The sequence below is a fragment of the Microtus pennsylvanicus genome, chromosome 14, assembly GCF_037038515.1.
Source record: "Microtus pennsylvanicus isolate mMicPen1 chromosome 14, mMicPen1.hap1, whole genome shotgun sequence".
Lineage (NCBI taxonomy): Eukaryota > Metazoa > Chordata > Mammalia > Rodentia > Cricetidae > Microtus > Microtus pennsylvanicus.
Genome location: NC_134592.1, coordinates 26,842,511 through 26,860,548, shown reverse-complemented (window position 1 = coordinate 26,860,548; position 18,038 = coordinate 26,842,511). Strand labels below are relative to the sequence as shown.

The following is an 18,038-nucleotide window of genomic DNA, read 5'->3' as shown; positions in this document are numbered from 1 at the left end:
TGGGTTATCCCTGGTAATGAGAGGCGGACTGACCTTTCAGAAAACAAGTTCACCTCATACAAAAGTCACATCAGCCATGTGTTCAGGTTCCCACTGCCTCCATTGCTGGTGGATTCTTAGAGCTTGGACTTAGCCCCACAAGGAAGATCCTCACTCTGAGCCAAGCTTTCTTCGGAAGTGAGGGCCCGCTGCCATGATGGCCGCTGCGCTTTACCTTCAACAGAGTCTGCTTTGTTCTTGCTTCTGGTTTAGGTGAAATATAACGGAGAAAAATGGATCTCTGTTCTACTTAATATGCATGGTGGCAGCCTGAGTGGGAGGAACTGGGGACAGCGGGAGAGGGAGCAAATCCTCAAGAGGCACGCGTGTGTGCTGTCTGGTAAGCAGACCCGGCCTTCATGCAGAGCCTGCTGGTCCAACATCATTGCCTTGGAGCATCTCCCAGTGCCCAATAAAACCTGCCACCTATGTGGCACAATGTGAAGCAGAAGCTGAGGCAGACAGATAAGGACAGCCAGGATGTGTGGCTCAATAGAGAACTTTCAATTTCCTTTCTTAGTGGATGGACAAGTATCACATCATTTTTTTTTAAAAAAATATGCACCCACATCAAAAAGCAGCCTACAATTCAAGCACACACAAGTTGTGTCAGAGTCTTTTCATGCGACTGACTCAATCAGAAGGCCTCATCTAACGTGGAGAAGCACTGTATTAATTTAAATATGGCAGGTGCCATCTAAGTTTATTGCAAGAGCTAAAGACCAATTATCTTGTATTTTTCCATAAAATTGCATTTTCTAAAATGAGGCTGGTGTGTCTGAATATATCCATCATAACAGATCCTCAAGCTTTGATGGGAGCGACTGCTGTTTATTTGTAGGGTGTCATATCGTTGCTGTTGAATCAACGCTAAAGTTATCATCGCAGCGCTAAGACGAGTGGTGGGAAATGAATTTTTATAGACTCACAATGTGGCTTCATGAATTAAAACATAGGGCCATGAGCAGGTGTCAAAAGTGCTCCACTCCAGGGCCCGAGAGATTAAAGAAAATTCTTTCGAAGTGAGCATTGTTCAGTTTTTTGCTGGTTGCATGGGACAGAAGCAGCATCAATGAGATGTAATATATTTGGGCTCATAAGTTTTGAAAGTGTGGTTTCTCTTCTTTCTGTCTTCTACACAGAAAACTACATTTTATTTCTCACACCTATTTCCCACTGACCAAACTAACTTTTTAAATACTAAAATTTCCTGTTAAAACTTTGATATTGGAGGGTAATACATTTTTTCAATTTCTAAATTTTTTTGTGTTCAGAAAGATTTATTTTTAAATGTTGGCAGTCATAGGGGTGGCCCTTAAAGGCTTTCTGTTGTGAACCCCTAATTGCTTTAAGGAGAAAACTGGCAAATCCAGTAAGGTGTAAGTAAGCATCATCTTACGAGGACACCGGGCACTCAACAGCTCTCCTCGGCTTTCTTCAAGAGCTACTTTGCCATTCTCTGTTCTTCAACCTTCACGCTACACAAAAAAAAGATGATTCTGTGTTTTCCAAATATACTACACCATGCCTTATCAGTCTTTAATGATGGCCTTCATATAAATGACCCTTCCATGACTTAGGTTAGGCTAAATATGAATCCACACTCCATTCTCAGTAACTACCCTGTTGCAATTTGTTTACCAAAGGGAGATCACTCTGACTCCAGTTCAATCACTAAATTTTAATGTCTAAAGTCTTTTCTTCTCTTTGATATTCTTGTTGTTTTGAGATAAGGTCTCACTAGGTTCCCCTGGCTAGTTGACACTCACTGTGTAGATGACACTGTCTTTACATTTCGCAGTTGTTTTCCTGGTCCTCCTCTGTCCTGTATTATAGGCTTGCTCTGAACTTTCCTATCTCCTTATTCTTTACTGTAAATTTTTTTTGTGGCAGCTCTTATCCATTTATCTTCCTTGATAAACTTCAAAAACAATTAGACTCTGTTCGGAAGTGCCTTAAAGAATGACAGAGTTAACATGTTCCTATTGTCCCTATTTATTATTGTCATGTGACTTTATCATGTATAAATACTTTATGCCCTTCTAACTTATAGTTTATTTTAGGAAGATTTTCTTGCTTGACCTCCTTGTTGATTTTGTAAAGATATTTTATAGATTGTTTTTATTGTCTTTTTTTTTCTTGTCATGGTAAGCTATTCATTTTTTTGTCATGATAAAGCATATATAACAAAGTTTGCCATTTTAGCCATATTTAAGTGTATTATTCAGTGGTACTAATTATAATGGTATCATCCTCCAAGACCTTCTCTGGCATCACAAACTGTAGTTCTTCACACAATAAACCACCATTCCCCAGGCCAAACAACCACTACCCTCCTTTCTCTAGTTCTGAATTGACATTTATATGACTTGTGCCTGACTTATTTCAATTTCCTCAAGGCTCATCCACATGCTAGTAATTGTCACAATTACGTTACTTTTTAAAGCTGACTAGTGCTTCCCTGTATCTGTAGATCACATTATTTTCAACCATTCATCTAGAGGTATTTCAGTTCTTTATGCTTTCTCAATATTGTGAATGATGTCATTATGAGAAGAGGTATACAAACATGTAGTTTGGTCTGTGTTTTTGACTCATTCCAGAATACAGATAGACATAAACTAAACAGATCATGTAAATGTGTGAATGTGTATGTGTGTGTTAGGGAACTGCCATTCATTTTCCACAGTGGCTACACCATTGTAAATTCCCACTAATGATATAAAAGTATCCTCTATATCCTTGCCAATACTTAAAAAGGAATATTTTGGGGAAGGCTTGATCTGCATTTCAATATTAATTAGTCACATGGAATGTCTTCTCATGCCTTTTATTGTCCATCTGTTTACCCTGGTATTTTTCATTCTTTGATGTTGCCGGGGATTGAACCAGGGCCTTGCACAGGCCAAAGATGTCCTACCGCAGGATAACATCTTCAACTCTTCCCATTGTCTAAGTGGATTTTTAAAAAATTTTGTTTTATATTTGCTTATATAATCTGAGTATTAATCAATAATGTAAAACAAGTATCCAAAGTCATTCTTTTCACACATATATCTAATTTTCCAATAAAAAATTTACTTTTCCATCAAATGGTTTATTATTCTCCTGGAAATTAGTGCATCAATTTTAAGAGGGTGACAAGTGATTGATTTGCATGTATGTAACTTACATCACCTTATCACTTGTTCTTACTAATTTAATAGAGTTTGAAGAGTTATTTGGTATATGCTGGTATTTGTTCATGTATTCTTTGAAACTCACTGTGTTCCTTTCCAGTATTTACAGATTATTTTATTTTAATGCTTTACTGTTTTAATGAGACATCTACATAATGTCTGGTAATACTGTACTAATGAATACCTCTTGTTCCCTGATTTCACCGTCAAAGGCTGTGTGTTTTATTGCTTGGTACGATTGATGTTAGTTGGTTTTGACAGTTGCTATCATATTTAAAACACCTTACTTCATTCCTTTTTTAATTAAAATTTGGGAAGGAATGGCTCTAGGATTTTGTTAAATCCTAGATAAAATTATATTCTAATTCTCCTTTAATTAGGTGAAATAATAAATTATGGTGAGTAGCTACCTATAAAGTTATAATGTACTATGTCTCATAGTCTTGGAATCAAGTTCTAATGCAGCCTTGAGTTTACTCACAAAACTGTATGAATATTCATGAGAGAAATTATCTAAGTTGTTTCGGCTTTGTAATTGTATGTTTGCTATCTGTTGGTGTGTGCATGTTAGAAAGAGGGACCATGGGATTAAGACATTTTAAGGGGGAATGTCAAATGAGAGCATAACAAAATACATGCAACATGCAACCAGGGGACAGCCTGATTAAAAGACAGGACACACCAAGGAAGGCATGATGGAGGTGGGGAGGCAAGAGAAGAGGGGTTGAATAAGAAGTGTTAAAATAGTATAATGAATCTCATTACTTTGCACAATAACTGAAAGTTTAACTTCAGAAAGAGGGAAATAGGATATTGGATATTTTAGTATCTTAGTTCGCGTAAGTCATTGTAGCCAAGTGCTCTAAACTGATCTTTGTAAGCAACAGAAATTTGTATGTTATAGGTCTGGTACTCAAGAAGGCCCCAATCAAGACATATTGTATGATGTCAGGTGAGGACCTCCATCCTCACAGATGACATTTTCTCCTCACCTCCGCATGTCCATTATATACCCTAACTATAAAATCCATAAGCTTTTGTCAGGAGAACACACCCAGAACACCAAGTGTCCCAATATGAAATACAAACGCTTATAGGATGACACACACATGTAAATCCCAGCACTTAATAAGTAAAGAACAGGAGGACCAAGAATGGAAGCCTAGGCTACAGAGTGAGTTGAAAGCTATCCTGGGATGCATCTGATTCTGTCTTAATGAACAAGCAAGCAAGCAAGTAAAGAAACAAAAAACTTACTGTGCGTTTCCTTCTCTTGGGGGCTACTCCCGAGTTGTTGATATAGTCATTCCTAGTCAATTCTTCTGCGTTCAGATCCATTGAGGGTCATCAGGGCTTCTAACTTATTGTTGTAGGAGGCCATTTGTTTATTTCCCAGCTGCCCAGACTCTTGAAATAACCACTCAGAATCTGTATTAATTAAATCGCTGCTTGGCCCATTAGCTCTAGCTTCTTATTGGCTAACTCTTAATTTTAATTTAACCCATTTCTATTATTCTGTGTATGGTTATGTGGTTGTGGCTTACTGGCAAAGTTTTGACATGTATATCTCTGGCGGCAGCTCCATGGCTTCTTCAAGACTCTGCAATCTTTCTCCCAACATTCTGTTTAGTTTTCCCCACCTAGCTCTGCTCTATGGTATCACAGGCCCAAAACAGCTTCTTAATTAACCAATGGTATTCACAGCATACAGAGGGTAATCCCACATCACCGTCCCTTTTCTGTTTAAATAAAAAGGAAGGTTTTAACTTTAACACAGAAAAATTACATATAACAAAATAGGTATCAAGCAAGATTTGCAATTACAGTATTTATACCTATCTTTTATCATAACTAAGAAAAACTACATTATAACTATATATTCTTCAACTCCATCAAAGACTCCAGAAGGAAATAATATTACCTATGTAAATAGGAAGTGCATTATAAACAACTTCCAAAACTATAGAACTGACAGACACTTTTTGCTGCCTGAACAGTCACTCAAAGTTCTTCTGTACTATTGGGGCATCCATCTTAGGCCTACAGGCCCATAGTATCCAGCAGACTTTTCCACAAAGCAGGAAATTTCAAAGACAGTTCTGCCTATATTGGCAGTTTGTCAGTCACTTTCTTCTGAATGTCTAGCAGACTCTTTATCACTACAGAATTTTTTTTTAACATTTCAGTAATTCCTCTTGGCCATGATAGTAGAGTACATTATTTTAAAGCTGATAATTTTCATTCAAATCAACTAGTTTTGAGAAAAACAATAACTTACATATAAAGGGATTTCTTGTTCCTTATGTTAAAACAAATGTTCAGGTCAGTTACAAAGATAAGAGGGATGTCAGTTCACTTTGAGCTACTCCTGATAGCATGGCAATATTAAATTATTTAAATTTTGTTGACTGTGTGTATGTGTGTGTAATATGTTGTGTGTGTCCCTGTATGTGTACATATATATGAGCACATGCGTGTATGTTTATGTAGAAGTCAGAAGGGAATATTGGGCCTCTTTCTCTATCACTTTTCATCGTGGGCAAACAGGGTCCCTACTGACCCTGAAGCTCATCAATTGGACCGGCCTGGCTAGCCAGTAAGCCTTGGGATTGCCCTATTTCTGCTTCCCTAGGGTTTAGAGACAGGTACCACCATACCTAGCTTTTGTGAGGGTTGTGGAGATTGTTACTCAGAGTTTTGTATTTTCACAGTAAGCACTTTGTATAGCCAGCCTTTGTTCTTTATTATTTTTTCAATATATTCCTCATCCGATTAATGCTGTTTAAATGTGCACAGGTATGGGACCATTCATTTATTCATGAGAAAACTACCAATGACCATACACCGAAATAAAAATGGCCAGCCTTCCCACAGCCTCCACCAGTTGTCAGTATCTCCTCAGCTGAGGCAGGAGTCTCATGAGCTCCTATCAGCTTTTTAACCATGTAGAAACAGAGGCACAGTGAAGAGAAATGAGGATTATCTACTAAGAAGCCATAGTAGTTCCCACGCCTTCCTCCTTCCTAACTCTGCGGTGGGTTTTTAGTTAGAGAATGTGTATTAAACAACTCAGTGTCATTACCCTTCAAAAATGTTAGACAACTTTTTCAGGAAAATCAGGTTTTATGTATTAGAGCCACAAAAGCACCAAAATTATCTTTGCATAGTCCCTGACCCTAGAAAGTGTGGAAGTCCATATAAATCAGGCATTTAAATCAAAGCCATTGCTTTTCATCTGCATTTCCTTCCGGAGAAACCCCTTGATTGCTCTCAGAAAGGTATTTCAAAGCTGTGGCAGAAAAGAAGAAATAGAAAATAAGGGAGTTTGAACTTCTACTTGGCTTTCTTCTATCCTGAGCCCTAGAGATGCTATTAGAAGCATCTGTGTTTTGGGGGAAAAATAATGCAACAGAAAAGGCTGATGAGTAATCACCAGATGATCACTTTTGCTTTCTGTCTCATTCATTTGTAGTTTCCGAACAGACATGGACATATGATCTTTGCTGTTAGCTAATGCTCTACGAAATAAAATGAAGACCACATTGTTCTCCCCTCCATGTCCCCATAAAACCAATTTGTGATGTGATTTAGGAACTAAGGGGTAACAGAAGACAATCTGACACAAAATGGGGTGTGATTTTCTTATCTGAGCCTGCCAAAAATTCACTGAAGAAAAATCATGCATATATGCGTGTGGGTAGTTTTCTTTTATAAATTGAAAGCTGTGCGCGGCTCGATCATGTGCACCGTTATGAACCCTAATTGATGAGTATTTATAAAATATTCCCACGTTGAGGTGACAAATCGCTGAGCTGGATGAAGGCGCTGTCTCATCTTCTTGCTTCATCTGCAGTCCTTCTCCATGCCTGAATGGCCATGTGAAGATGCGCTCGGAGAGGCGGGCCAGGATGATTAACTCAGCAAGATTTCTTTTCCAAGCACTTACAATTGTTGACCAAGAGATAACTTAAACAGCTTCACCCCTCAGAAACTCATAGTACAGAAGGGCTCTGGATTTTCATCTTGTTTGATGACAAAACTTAATATTAATATTTATTTCTTTAAACCCACATACTGTGCAATTTGCTAGGACTTTGTTTTCTTATGTGAGAAACCGGTATGGCTACTATGGAAGTTAAATTTTGCTGGCCGTGGGATAATCTCTGGTATAAATCTAGTAGTGGAGGTTGACCTGCCAAATTGACAGTTTTACGAGTGTGGTATAATTACTCCTGGGCACATTACCGTTTGACTTGTCTCATCATTAAAATGGAGACAGGAACTGTTAGGAACTGAACGGTGTTTTCACAAACTCATGCCAAGACATCCTTTGGTATCCATGGTGACTGGTCCAAGAACCCCCACAGACAGCAAAAATCTGTAGACTATGTTTAGAGATAGAGCCTTTGAATATGTAAATGGATTAAGCTGGGTTTACACGAGTAATTCCTAATCCTATATGCCTAGTATCTTCACAGGAGATTAGGACAAATGGGTACAATACCCATCTGGTGTCACTCACGTGTTAGCCCATGCAAACAGCGAGGCTGGAAATGGCTGTCTGTAAGCCACAGAGGCAGGCTTCTGGTCTCAAAAAATGAGAGAAAATAAATTTCAGATGTTCAAGTGACCCATGCCAGCTATGATGCTTCCCTGTCTCATGATAGTGATTGAAAACAGCAGTAATTTCTCCTCTCTACAGGTTTAGAAAACTATATTGTGTGCTGGGAGTCACTCATTCACAGAGCCGATACGAACATTGATCCCACTGTTAGCATTGGTATCATGATTAGTGTTAAGTACAACTGAAGAGTTTGCAAAAGAAAAAGTTGCCCCATAAGACAGAGGTCTTAGGAAAAGAGCCAGTTCCACTAAGGAGAATTTGAGAGTGCCTCCAGACTTGTTGTTTTCAGATCAATTTAAGTATCACCAAACATCTTCTTTAGCCTTGGCAGTGGTAGCCTGGAGTTTATGAGAAAGATACCTACCTGTCTTCTATGTTTGTCTCATATGATGTTTCCAAAGTGCTATGTTTCTGGAAACACCATTATCCCTGGCACTTAGAGAGAGGGTGTGTGTGTTTGCCTGTGTTTCTGAGAGCCTGCTGAAACTGTGTATCATTTTATATTACTCAGACTTTGGGGGAAGTAGAGGTATTCAAAAAGTAACACAGAAATAGATATGTCCATCAGTTGTTAAGCTTTAGAAGAAGCAAGTGAGTTCTTCATTTCTCCTCAGGAAATCCTTAGCATTCCTCTCACCAGTTCCAAGAATATTTGCAGAGATGGCTTAGCAGTTAACAAATCCCCAGGAAAAGTGGTTTTGTATGATTTTATTTATTTTTGTAACTAAATAATAGTAGACTTTCATAGAAAAGCATTTCATTAATTTGTTAATTTTATATCTTCCTGCCGCAAGGTGTTCTATGACATTGGATATTATACCCAGGGGTCTCATTAGGCATGTCTGAACTCCCATGTTGCTGAACAAATTCAGTACTATACTGAATCAGCATTGGTGCTGTTCATTGAATCATTTACATAGAAACTCTTGTTTCTGGTACCTTAGAATATTGACTTGTTTGAAGGATTAATTTCAAATATCATTGCTCTTCCTTCAAGAAAAAGAAAGAAATTGCCCTATCTTGAGGACCTCCCCACCCCAAAGCTATCCCTAATCGTTGCTTAAGAAACAGAGCTTGGGTTTCCCTGGGGCCACACTTCACTCCTATGTATTGCTTACTTTAATTTAAAAGCAGCAAATTTACTTATTTCTTTGCTAAAACGACATGATGTTAAAAAATGGGTGAATTTTCTCTTTTAAGGTTAAGTGCTTTCTTTTTACTTTATCTAAGGTCATTTTATCATTTTTTTTTTTTGATTTTTTTAAAAAAAAAACGTTCTAGTGGGAAACAGATCGGCAAACTATCCTTCTGATAAGTTCGTTGGAGGGCTGTTGGTAACACCTGCATCAGTTACCCTCTTCTCCGCTGGTGTCTGCCTTTGTGCTGCTGAGGTCTTGATTGCAGACTTTTATCTGTCGCTCATCCTTCCCTCCTCTTTATGTAGCAGCTGGTTTCTAGGGCCTCCATTGGGGCATGTGATCCCATGAGTGCACAGAGACAGGAGGTAAGGCTGAAGACTGTCAAGATGTGACCGTATTCTCCTCCCGCCACTTAGCACCCCCTCAAGCTGTTGAATCTCTGTAGTTTCATTATTTCTTTAAAAATTAAAACAGCAAGAAAAAAAATCCCATTAAAATTTCAGTGAGTGCTGAGCTAAGGTGACTCAGAAGAAATACTCCCAGGGAAGGTAATTTGAAAACACACAGTGCCACAGATATGTAAGTTCCTACCATTAGGAATGAATGGATGTGATACACCACCCCAAAGATGCAGAAATAAGAAGGAGGTTGAGAAGAAATGATAGATCATTCTGAAAATAATTGTGAAATTATTTCATTAAGGCATAAGTAACTATGACACATCCCCTAGCTTTGTCCTTTTATAAGCTGGAAGAAGATTAGGTCAGCTGTAAGCCTCAAGTCTTTCTATTTTATTTTTATTAGCTCTATGATATGAATTAAATATAGTTGTAATAGCAGCAAGAAAATTTCCTGGTGGAATATATTTTATGTCATTGATAGTCCATTTGTTCTCCAATAGGATTTGCCAGTTTTTGTGATAAAGATCACAACTGTGTCTCTACATGGTGCTGATGAAGGACTGATCAGAGAGAGCCAGGAAGTCATAGGGAACAGTGGTGTTATCTCACTGCCGTATAGGACTCTAAGTTCTCAGTGTTCAAAGGGGCCAGGATAGCAGTGGAATTCTATCTCTTGCCCAGCTTTGCATACCATATGGTATGTGAGTGTACACTCACTGTACTGATTTGTTACTCTCATGCTTTAGCTCTCTTCCAGAAGTTTATCTAGCTCTTGCTAAATTTAGCACTCACAGGTAGCACTTCCAGAAAGCATTTCTATTCCAACAACCATAAAAGTTGTTTCCAGAAATCTGGTTTGTATTTAAAATATAAAACAATAGTATCTGAAGACTTTTCAAAGCCATGTTACCTATAATTATTTGATAAACAAAATAACAAATGAATCACAGATAGTCAATTATGTTTTCTATCTTAAATTTCCCTCATACAGATATGCATATAAATACACACACACACACAGTGTGTGTGAATCTTAAGCAAGTCCTTAATACTACTTTTTTGGTGATCATCCAAAAAAAAGTGAATTGGATGAGGGCCTAGAGACAGAAAGATCATTATAAACAGAGGGCCTTGGAGCTGCTAAGTTAAAAAAAAATAGCCACAATTATTATCTAAATGGTCCAAACAAGGAAAATTTGAGTTGTCATCAACAACCAAATTCTGGTAAAATAATAATAAGAAAAAAGTCTGTCATTGCTTTTACAATACTGTAAAGAAACATGAACTAGAAAAATTTATCCTCTATCTATCTTCTCTTATGAAATTCTAAATCATCTACCTAACCACTACATTATAGGCCTACGCTTGACTACTTTTTAGCACTTCCTCCTGCTTCTATTCCATTGCAGCATGGTGAACCCTCTTTCTCCATCCAAATGACTTTTCTATGTTCCAGCCCCCACCTCACAGCTTCGCTTTTTCAATTCCAATTCTTAATGCACCTTCACTTCCATCTGAGTATATGGCTAATCAGTTTGAAGTCGTAACCTAAGCCTATTATTTGTGGATTGTGGGTGAAATAGTGACAGATCAGAAGATAATGCAAATACCTACTAAATCTCAGTTGGTGGAAGGGAACTATGCAGGATTTCATTCTTAAAATACTGTCTTGGTTAAGAGTCAGCAGAGCAGCCTCACACCGCTCTTTATAAAAGCTGTGTGTTTTTTTTTTCTAAATGACCCAAAGACCCAAAGGCAGGCATAGCCATTTTTAACTCGGTTGGTTTATTTTCCATTTGTTTACTCGAATGTATTAAATCATATTGTTCTGATGATGCATAAATGTAACCTGCTCTTGGCAACACCATACAGAGTCCAGTCAGATCCCGTCCAACAGAAATGCAAGCTCAGGGCAGACAACCCCAACTCTGGTGTCATGGGGCTCTGAGGTGAAGATCCTCAATGGATCTTCTTAACATTGCCTGGATATTCTTGAAACATTGATTTGTAATTTAAAAATAGCAAATTGTTTTTTAAATTTGAAATTCGAAAGCAATGTAATTATGTCCTCTTTGGAGGTCTAGACGCATTTTGTTTAAAATGAACAGAAAGTTTGTGTTTGTTTCTAAAAGCCATTCAAGATAGCAAAAACATGAAAACTGGGAAAATGGCACAGTCAATATAGAAAATTATGGCAATTAATTAATTTCATCTAACAGGATTTTTGGGCTGTGGTACTATTCACAATGTTTGGCCCTCCTTATTAGTAAACTCAATCCCAGCAACAGGAACAAGTCTTTCTGCCATGTAGAAGATACCAAACTTTGGCATATTGTATTTTTTATACCTTTCATCTACAAAATTGGAATTATCTAAGATTATGCCATTGTAAATCCAGAATTAGAAAATAAACAATGCCTTTGAACCTATGTGCTAATGTTATAAAGAGGCTTTTGTCTCTACTGATTTAAAATTAGCACCACCATGACTTCTAAATATGTAAGAGGTTGTGAATTATCTTCCAACAGCTTCTTTATGTGGAGCATGGAAAATTATTGGACAGAGCAGTGGGTAAACAGAGAAGTAAAGAGAGTTTGTGAAGTTTCCTGCTTGCTGAAAACTAGAATGCTATTTGCCAGCCTGCCAGCCCTGGGGCAGTGGCTTTGCTTGTCTTCTATTTCAGCCTTAGAAGACATGAAGTATGTAAGGCTAAGTGCAGAACTTAGCTCCATTGTTGAATCATGTTCTGTGATTGCATTGGTATTTGATGAAAAAAGGCTCTCGGGTGCAATTAAGACTGGCTGTCTCTGATTTAAGACAGACATTTGAGCTTCTGCTTCCATATCTGTAAAACGTTTGATGAAGTGGTCCCTGCCATTGCTGAGCCCCACCTAATGTTGAAGAAAAGGCTTTGTAAAATATAAAGTCATGTGCCTTGCTCTGCATGTTTAATATTATTTTTGTGCCGATAAAATTCTTCCCTGGTACTGTAAGAATGAGCTTCTGTTGCCAATCCACTATGAATGTAGGACAGAACTGGTTAAGATTTTATAAACTGGCATGAAATGTCACAGGCTGATTTGCATTTTTTTGGTGATTTTATACATTAATCACTGACTAACCTTCAGTTTTCCAAATAAAGAATAGAGAGCAATGGTGACATTTGTGATCATCTTCAGAAAAGGACTTGTTTAAACTCTTCACAGATGGAGAGATATTAAGCATAAATTGTTTTTACCAAGATTTCTAATTTTAAACAGCTCTGAGGGTGTTTGTGGGTAGTAGGGAGCAAACATTGTTTTGCATATGGAATTAACATAAACTTTGCATACCATCGTCCCAGTTCCTCTGGATGATTCTGGTGGGCTTCTGGAGACTCCCCTAAGGACTGAGAAACTCATAAAGTGACAAAAATTCTGTGCTGCTTGTGATGTACAAATGGAGTTAACGGAAACAAGTCGCATAGGTGACCTTTCAAAAAGGAAAGTGGGTTTCCACACATCCCAGATGGCTTAGTGCTCCTACAAGGATGGCATATGACATAAACTCCCAGTTCTAGCCCAAATGAGCCTATTATTTCTAAACAAGCCATGTAGTTTATTGAATGTGCAACCAGCGCAATTTATTCCAATATTTTCTGTAAGTTTACTGTGACAATAGATATGGATCGGTGACTGAGAGTTTTAGTAAATGCTGAAGATTGGCTATCTAATGTTTACAAAACTAGTGTGTACTTATCACAACAAAGTTCCCTGGGATTCACATGGGAAAAATCAATTACCAATTGATCTTTGGATGTTAAGAAGTATAGCATACAAAACTACTCACTTCTGGTAACTGGCAGAAAACCCCCAAGGCTACAACATCAAAGTATATTTTGCCTGCCAAATTCAAAGGTTCACCCCGATTTAGAAGTAGATACTCGTTTCTTAAGATAGACTTTAAAATATTTTAAAATGCAAATATGTATTAGTTACTTGACACCTTTCTGTGATAAAGTGCCCTGTGCTAAAAACCAACTTAAAGAAAAATGGTTTGTTCTGGCCCACAGTTCCAGGATGTAGTGCATCAGGCAGCGAAATGATGGTGGCAAATGTTACAGATAACCAATCATATTATATCAGCAGTCAGGATGCTGGGGAGAACACTACAGAGCTCAGAGCTCAGCTGACATTCATTCTAGTATTTAATTCATGACCCCACCCACCTGCCTTCAGGTTGTGTTTCTACGCTTCAATGAATCCAATCTAGACAGTCTCTCATGGCCATCCCCAGAAGGTTCTACTCATAGGTAATTAATAGATTCCATCAAGTTGACAAATAAGACCAACTGTCGCAGAATATTTTCTTCATTTTCTCCCTTTTGGTTTTATAAGTAGCTTCAATTAATATATTCTTGTAACCCCAAGATCAATGTTGGTAATAGTAAAAACACGAGTAAATAGTAACAGCATTGGCACACCTAACCACACATAATTTGTCAGGTTAATAAGTCATTATCTTGAGATGGTTTTCTGCATCTCCTGTATCTCCTTTTTGGATTTTAATTTCTAAAACGAGATAGAGAACTGTTTCACCAATATCAGATAAATGCTACTAAATAAATATTGAGGAAGAGGATTCGTCTTCTTGGAGAACTCCAGAAATGTTTATAGCAATGTAACAATGAAATATGTACATGCCTTCTATTATCCATCTAGATCATTTCTAGTCCAGAAACTCCACATTTGAAATATACAAGAATGTTTGAACATTAACAAAGCGCCGTGTTTGGGAAAGTCACATCTGACATCATGTGATAGGTTCTAAGAGTCAAGGCTCAGACACCCTAATATCTGCTCTCTAAAGTAGTCTGCAGCCCTTACACATAAACTATAAGAAGCATAAGCAAAGTTGATGTTTACATTGGAGCCCCAACATAGAATAGCTCAATTTTATGTAGGTGAAATTCCCAAATCCAAAATTTGGGAAGGAAAAACACTACTGTTAGTAAACATTTCATAGAGAGATTGCTTCACCTGTATGGTGTAGGAGGTCCTTCTGTTTATGTGTTGCTTTCATTGGTTAATCAATAAAGAAACTGCTTGGTCTGATAGGGCAGAACTTAGGTAGGCGGAGAAGACAGAACTGAATTCCGGGAGGAAGGAAGCAGAGTCATAGAGATGCCATAGATCTCCTGCTTGAGATGGACACTGGTTAGAATCTTGACGATAAGCTACAGTCATGTGGCATTACACAGATTAATAGAAATGGGTTAAATTAAGATATAAGAATTAGCCAATAAGAAGTTAGAGCTAATGGGCTAGGAAGTGTTTAAATGAATACAGTTTCTTTGTGATTATTTTGGGTATAAGCTAGTCAGGTAGCCGGGACAAACAAAGGGCCCCCATCCTCCTCGTGCAACACCTGTATAGCTTCCTGTCTCCAGGCTACACTTTCTTTCTGTGGATTACAGAAGCAATAGTACCTTTGGACTTATTTACAGGCCTTGTGGTACAGCTGACTGAACTGATGAGAATATTCTGATAGTCAGAGGTGGAGAGAATGTTTCTGTCTCATGCCTGTCCTAGCCAAATGGTTGGTGTACTCTGCTGCTATAGTAGAGGGAAAATTGTTTAACATGTAGCAAAGTTCATAATCTACTGTATCACCCTTGCTCCACTGTTATGCATCAGGAACCGAAGGTACTGAGTGTCTCTCCGGAACATCTATTTTGCTATTTATTCCCAATTGCTAGCATCTTTAATTTGAAGAGAAAGATACCTTCTGAGGTTTTCGAAGTCATCCCTTTTAGTAACTAAATATTGTTCAGTAGGAGAAGTTTTCTCCTGCAGTCTCAGCAGCGTGCTGGAACAGTCAGTGCATAATATGGTGGCCCTAAAGCGCCCTTTCTCTTTTCCTTTACAGCTGGTGCCACATACATCTTTGGGAAAAGCGGTGGCCTCATCCTCTACACCTGGCCAGCGAATGACAGACCCAGCACACGCTCTGACCGCCTGGCTGTGGGCTTCAGCACCACTGTGAAGGATGGCATCTTGGTGCGCATTGACAGCGCCCCGGGACTTGGAGACTTCCTCCAGCTTCACATAGTGAGTACCTTCCCAGCCTTGGCTTGGAGTCTTTTGTCTTCCTGATGATCTGAGGTGTGAGTTTGATAAACACAGAACATTCTACATAAATGCAACAGAGGTGCACAGTCTTTCAAAGACCGCCTTCAATTGTCTAAACTGCTAGAGTAATATGCCTCAGTAACAAGAAAGAAAAGAGTCCCTTTTAGACTCCTGTGGCTAACTGTTTACTTTGGTCTTGTAGTGAATCTCTTAGATGCCCACTGGGTTTGGAAAGAGATTTATCTGTTATGGTTCAACTGAGATGTGGCAAGAAGGGAAGCCAAGAGGAATGTTAGTAACATCCTAAGCTTGCAGTTGGCAAACCTTTTCTAAAGGAGCAGTATATCGCCATTATGGATGCTGCAGGTTATAGAGTCTGTTGGTTTTACTATAGACAGTGTGAGTTTAGGATGTGGTGAGTCTGTTCCAATAAGAATTCATTCATAAAGCTGGGCTGCAAATGTGATCACAGGAATGAACGGGATATGTCATGCAAGCTTTGGCTCTAATAGTAGAGCAGGCATAACACAAAGGAAATTGTCCCAAGACCAAGTTGAGTTATGCATGTATATTGCATACTTAACATTTCCCTTTAGATCTTGTGTTTATGCGAGGGTAGAATTTTTACTCCCAGCCTCTGCAGATCATAAGAGAATCATGCAAAACAAAGAAATTAAAATGATTTGGAGGATTAAAAATTACTTCCTTACGAGGATAGAAAATATTTTTATAGCAACAATTAACCCATTTTATCACCTGTGCAGTCTACAGTTAGGAAAGTAGGCTAAAGAAAGATATGATTCTCGTTTGTGAATACCCCACGTGTAGCCACCAAGAGCAAGGAGAGGAATTGTTCTCATTAGTTAGCAATGGCAGGGCTAGAAAGAATGGATTTAATTTGGAGCAGAAAGGACTCAGTGCAAATAGCAGAGGAGAAAAGCAGTTAAGAAAAAAGATATCTGGGATTAGTGGCAATCTCCACAAAAGAGGAAAGGGGGCACGAGCTGGAAATCTTTGAACCAAACTTTTTGCTAATCTGCAGATCCAGAAAGCAGAATGTAGACTTTCCTTGTCCAGCTGCAGAGTTGATGCTGGCAAGTTGGGTCGGCAGCAACAGGCTCGGCCAGAGCAGTACTCTGCCAGGGTTGTCTGGAAGTGGGACCAGATAGACATACAAAGCTCTCCTTGGGCTCCAAAAAGCGCTCGTCGTCAGTAAATGTGAAATTGAGTTGCAGATTTTTAATTCTCTCTCAGATGCTCCAGGAGCCATATGGTGCCAGGAGCTGGAGCTTAAACATTATAAAGTCTACGCCAGGGAGCAAAGAGAGAGGAAGCCTCCGTCACTACAGTTTATCTTTATTTAGACTCTAAGAGCCACCACCGTCATTTACGAAACTCTGAGAGATTTATGCTGCATATAACTTAATGACTATTTCATGGCAGCTATAACTAGGCTATTATTACCAGTTCACTTGCATTTTCATGGTGATTTATATTCTCTCTCTCTCTTTTTTTTGTTCAGTGTGACTTCCTAAAAAATATGATTTGGCCTAGTCATAAACTTTTTTTTTAATATTTTAACCATCAGATAATATACTGTCAGTGTATCCATTTCTAAGCATTTCATGTTTGGTATGGTGTCTTCACTCATAAGAAAGAGGGTTTTTTTTTTTCCTCTCACTATTTGGCAGTTTGCTTGAAATGTAATAGGGAGTTGAATACAAATCATTTGTGGATACTGAGAACTGCTCAGAGAAACTAGAACACTATATTTTATTAAATACAAACCCTTTGGTGAGTTTGAAAAGCATCTCTAACCATGCTTTGGCGTTCAAGTAATATGCATTTTCTGTATTTATTAGTGGATATTCTCTTTATAAAAATGCTCTTTACTTTTGATATTAACTATTGATTTATTAATAAAAATAAATAGTCACAAGAAAATTTCCATCAGACTCTGTAGCATCACCTTGTTAATCAGTGAGGCTGCTATTAACAAAACCCTGAAAAATCCCCAAAGATGTTTCCTTCCAAACCTAGAGTAAGAATTATATAAAGGAGTCATTTTTACCTACAGCAATGTGAGAAAATCCATACAGTTTCTGAAGGAGGTAACCTGGCTACCCTGCCTTTTAATAAACATTTTAATAAACACGAGCACCTTCATTGCTCCAGTCACTTAAAACTGTGTTTAATTTGCTAATGAGTCTGATTTTTTTCTGTATTCCTTAATACAATCAGAATAAAAGAATTAAAAGAGAAAAATCAAGACATTGTAGTAAAATCTAGCCTCCAATTTTGAAGAGTTAAGTAGAGACATCAAGAAAACAAAATAATAAATACTGGTTAGGTTTCTTCCCGAGACATTGCCAGTCTTATAAAGGATGCTTTCATTTCCTTAATGTTTTGTCTCACTGTACTAAGAAAATTATTCTAAAAGAAAAGCTCTTAGGAGTCATTGTAGAAGGCAAATGGATTTGAAGGAGGCAAAAGCTTTCATTCTACACTGGGTCTTTTCAAAAACCTAGTTAAATTGGTTGTTTTGT

At 38.0% G+C, this 18,038-nt stretch overlaps 1 protein-coding gene across 50 annotated transcripts in view; it reads left to right on the top strand.

The window, feature by feature from the left end:
- Window positions 1–18,038, top strand: part of Nrxn3 (neurexin 3) — a 1,550,418-nt gene that overhangs the window by 1,176,804 nt on the left and 355,576 nt on the right. For all 50 annotated transcript variants that reach the window (XR_012907734.1, XR_012907733.1, XR_012907732.1 and 47 more), the window contains one exon: window positions 15,290–15,471. Coding sequence is in view for 42 of the 50 variants with exons in the window: in XM_075948192.1 (XP_075804307.1) it covers window positions 15,290–15,471 (182 nt within the window). In the remaining 8 variants the exon portion in view is untranslated. The remainder of the gene's footprint in view (window positions 1–15,289; window positions 15,472–18,038) is intronic.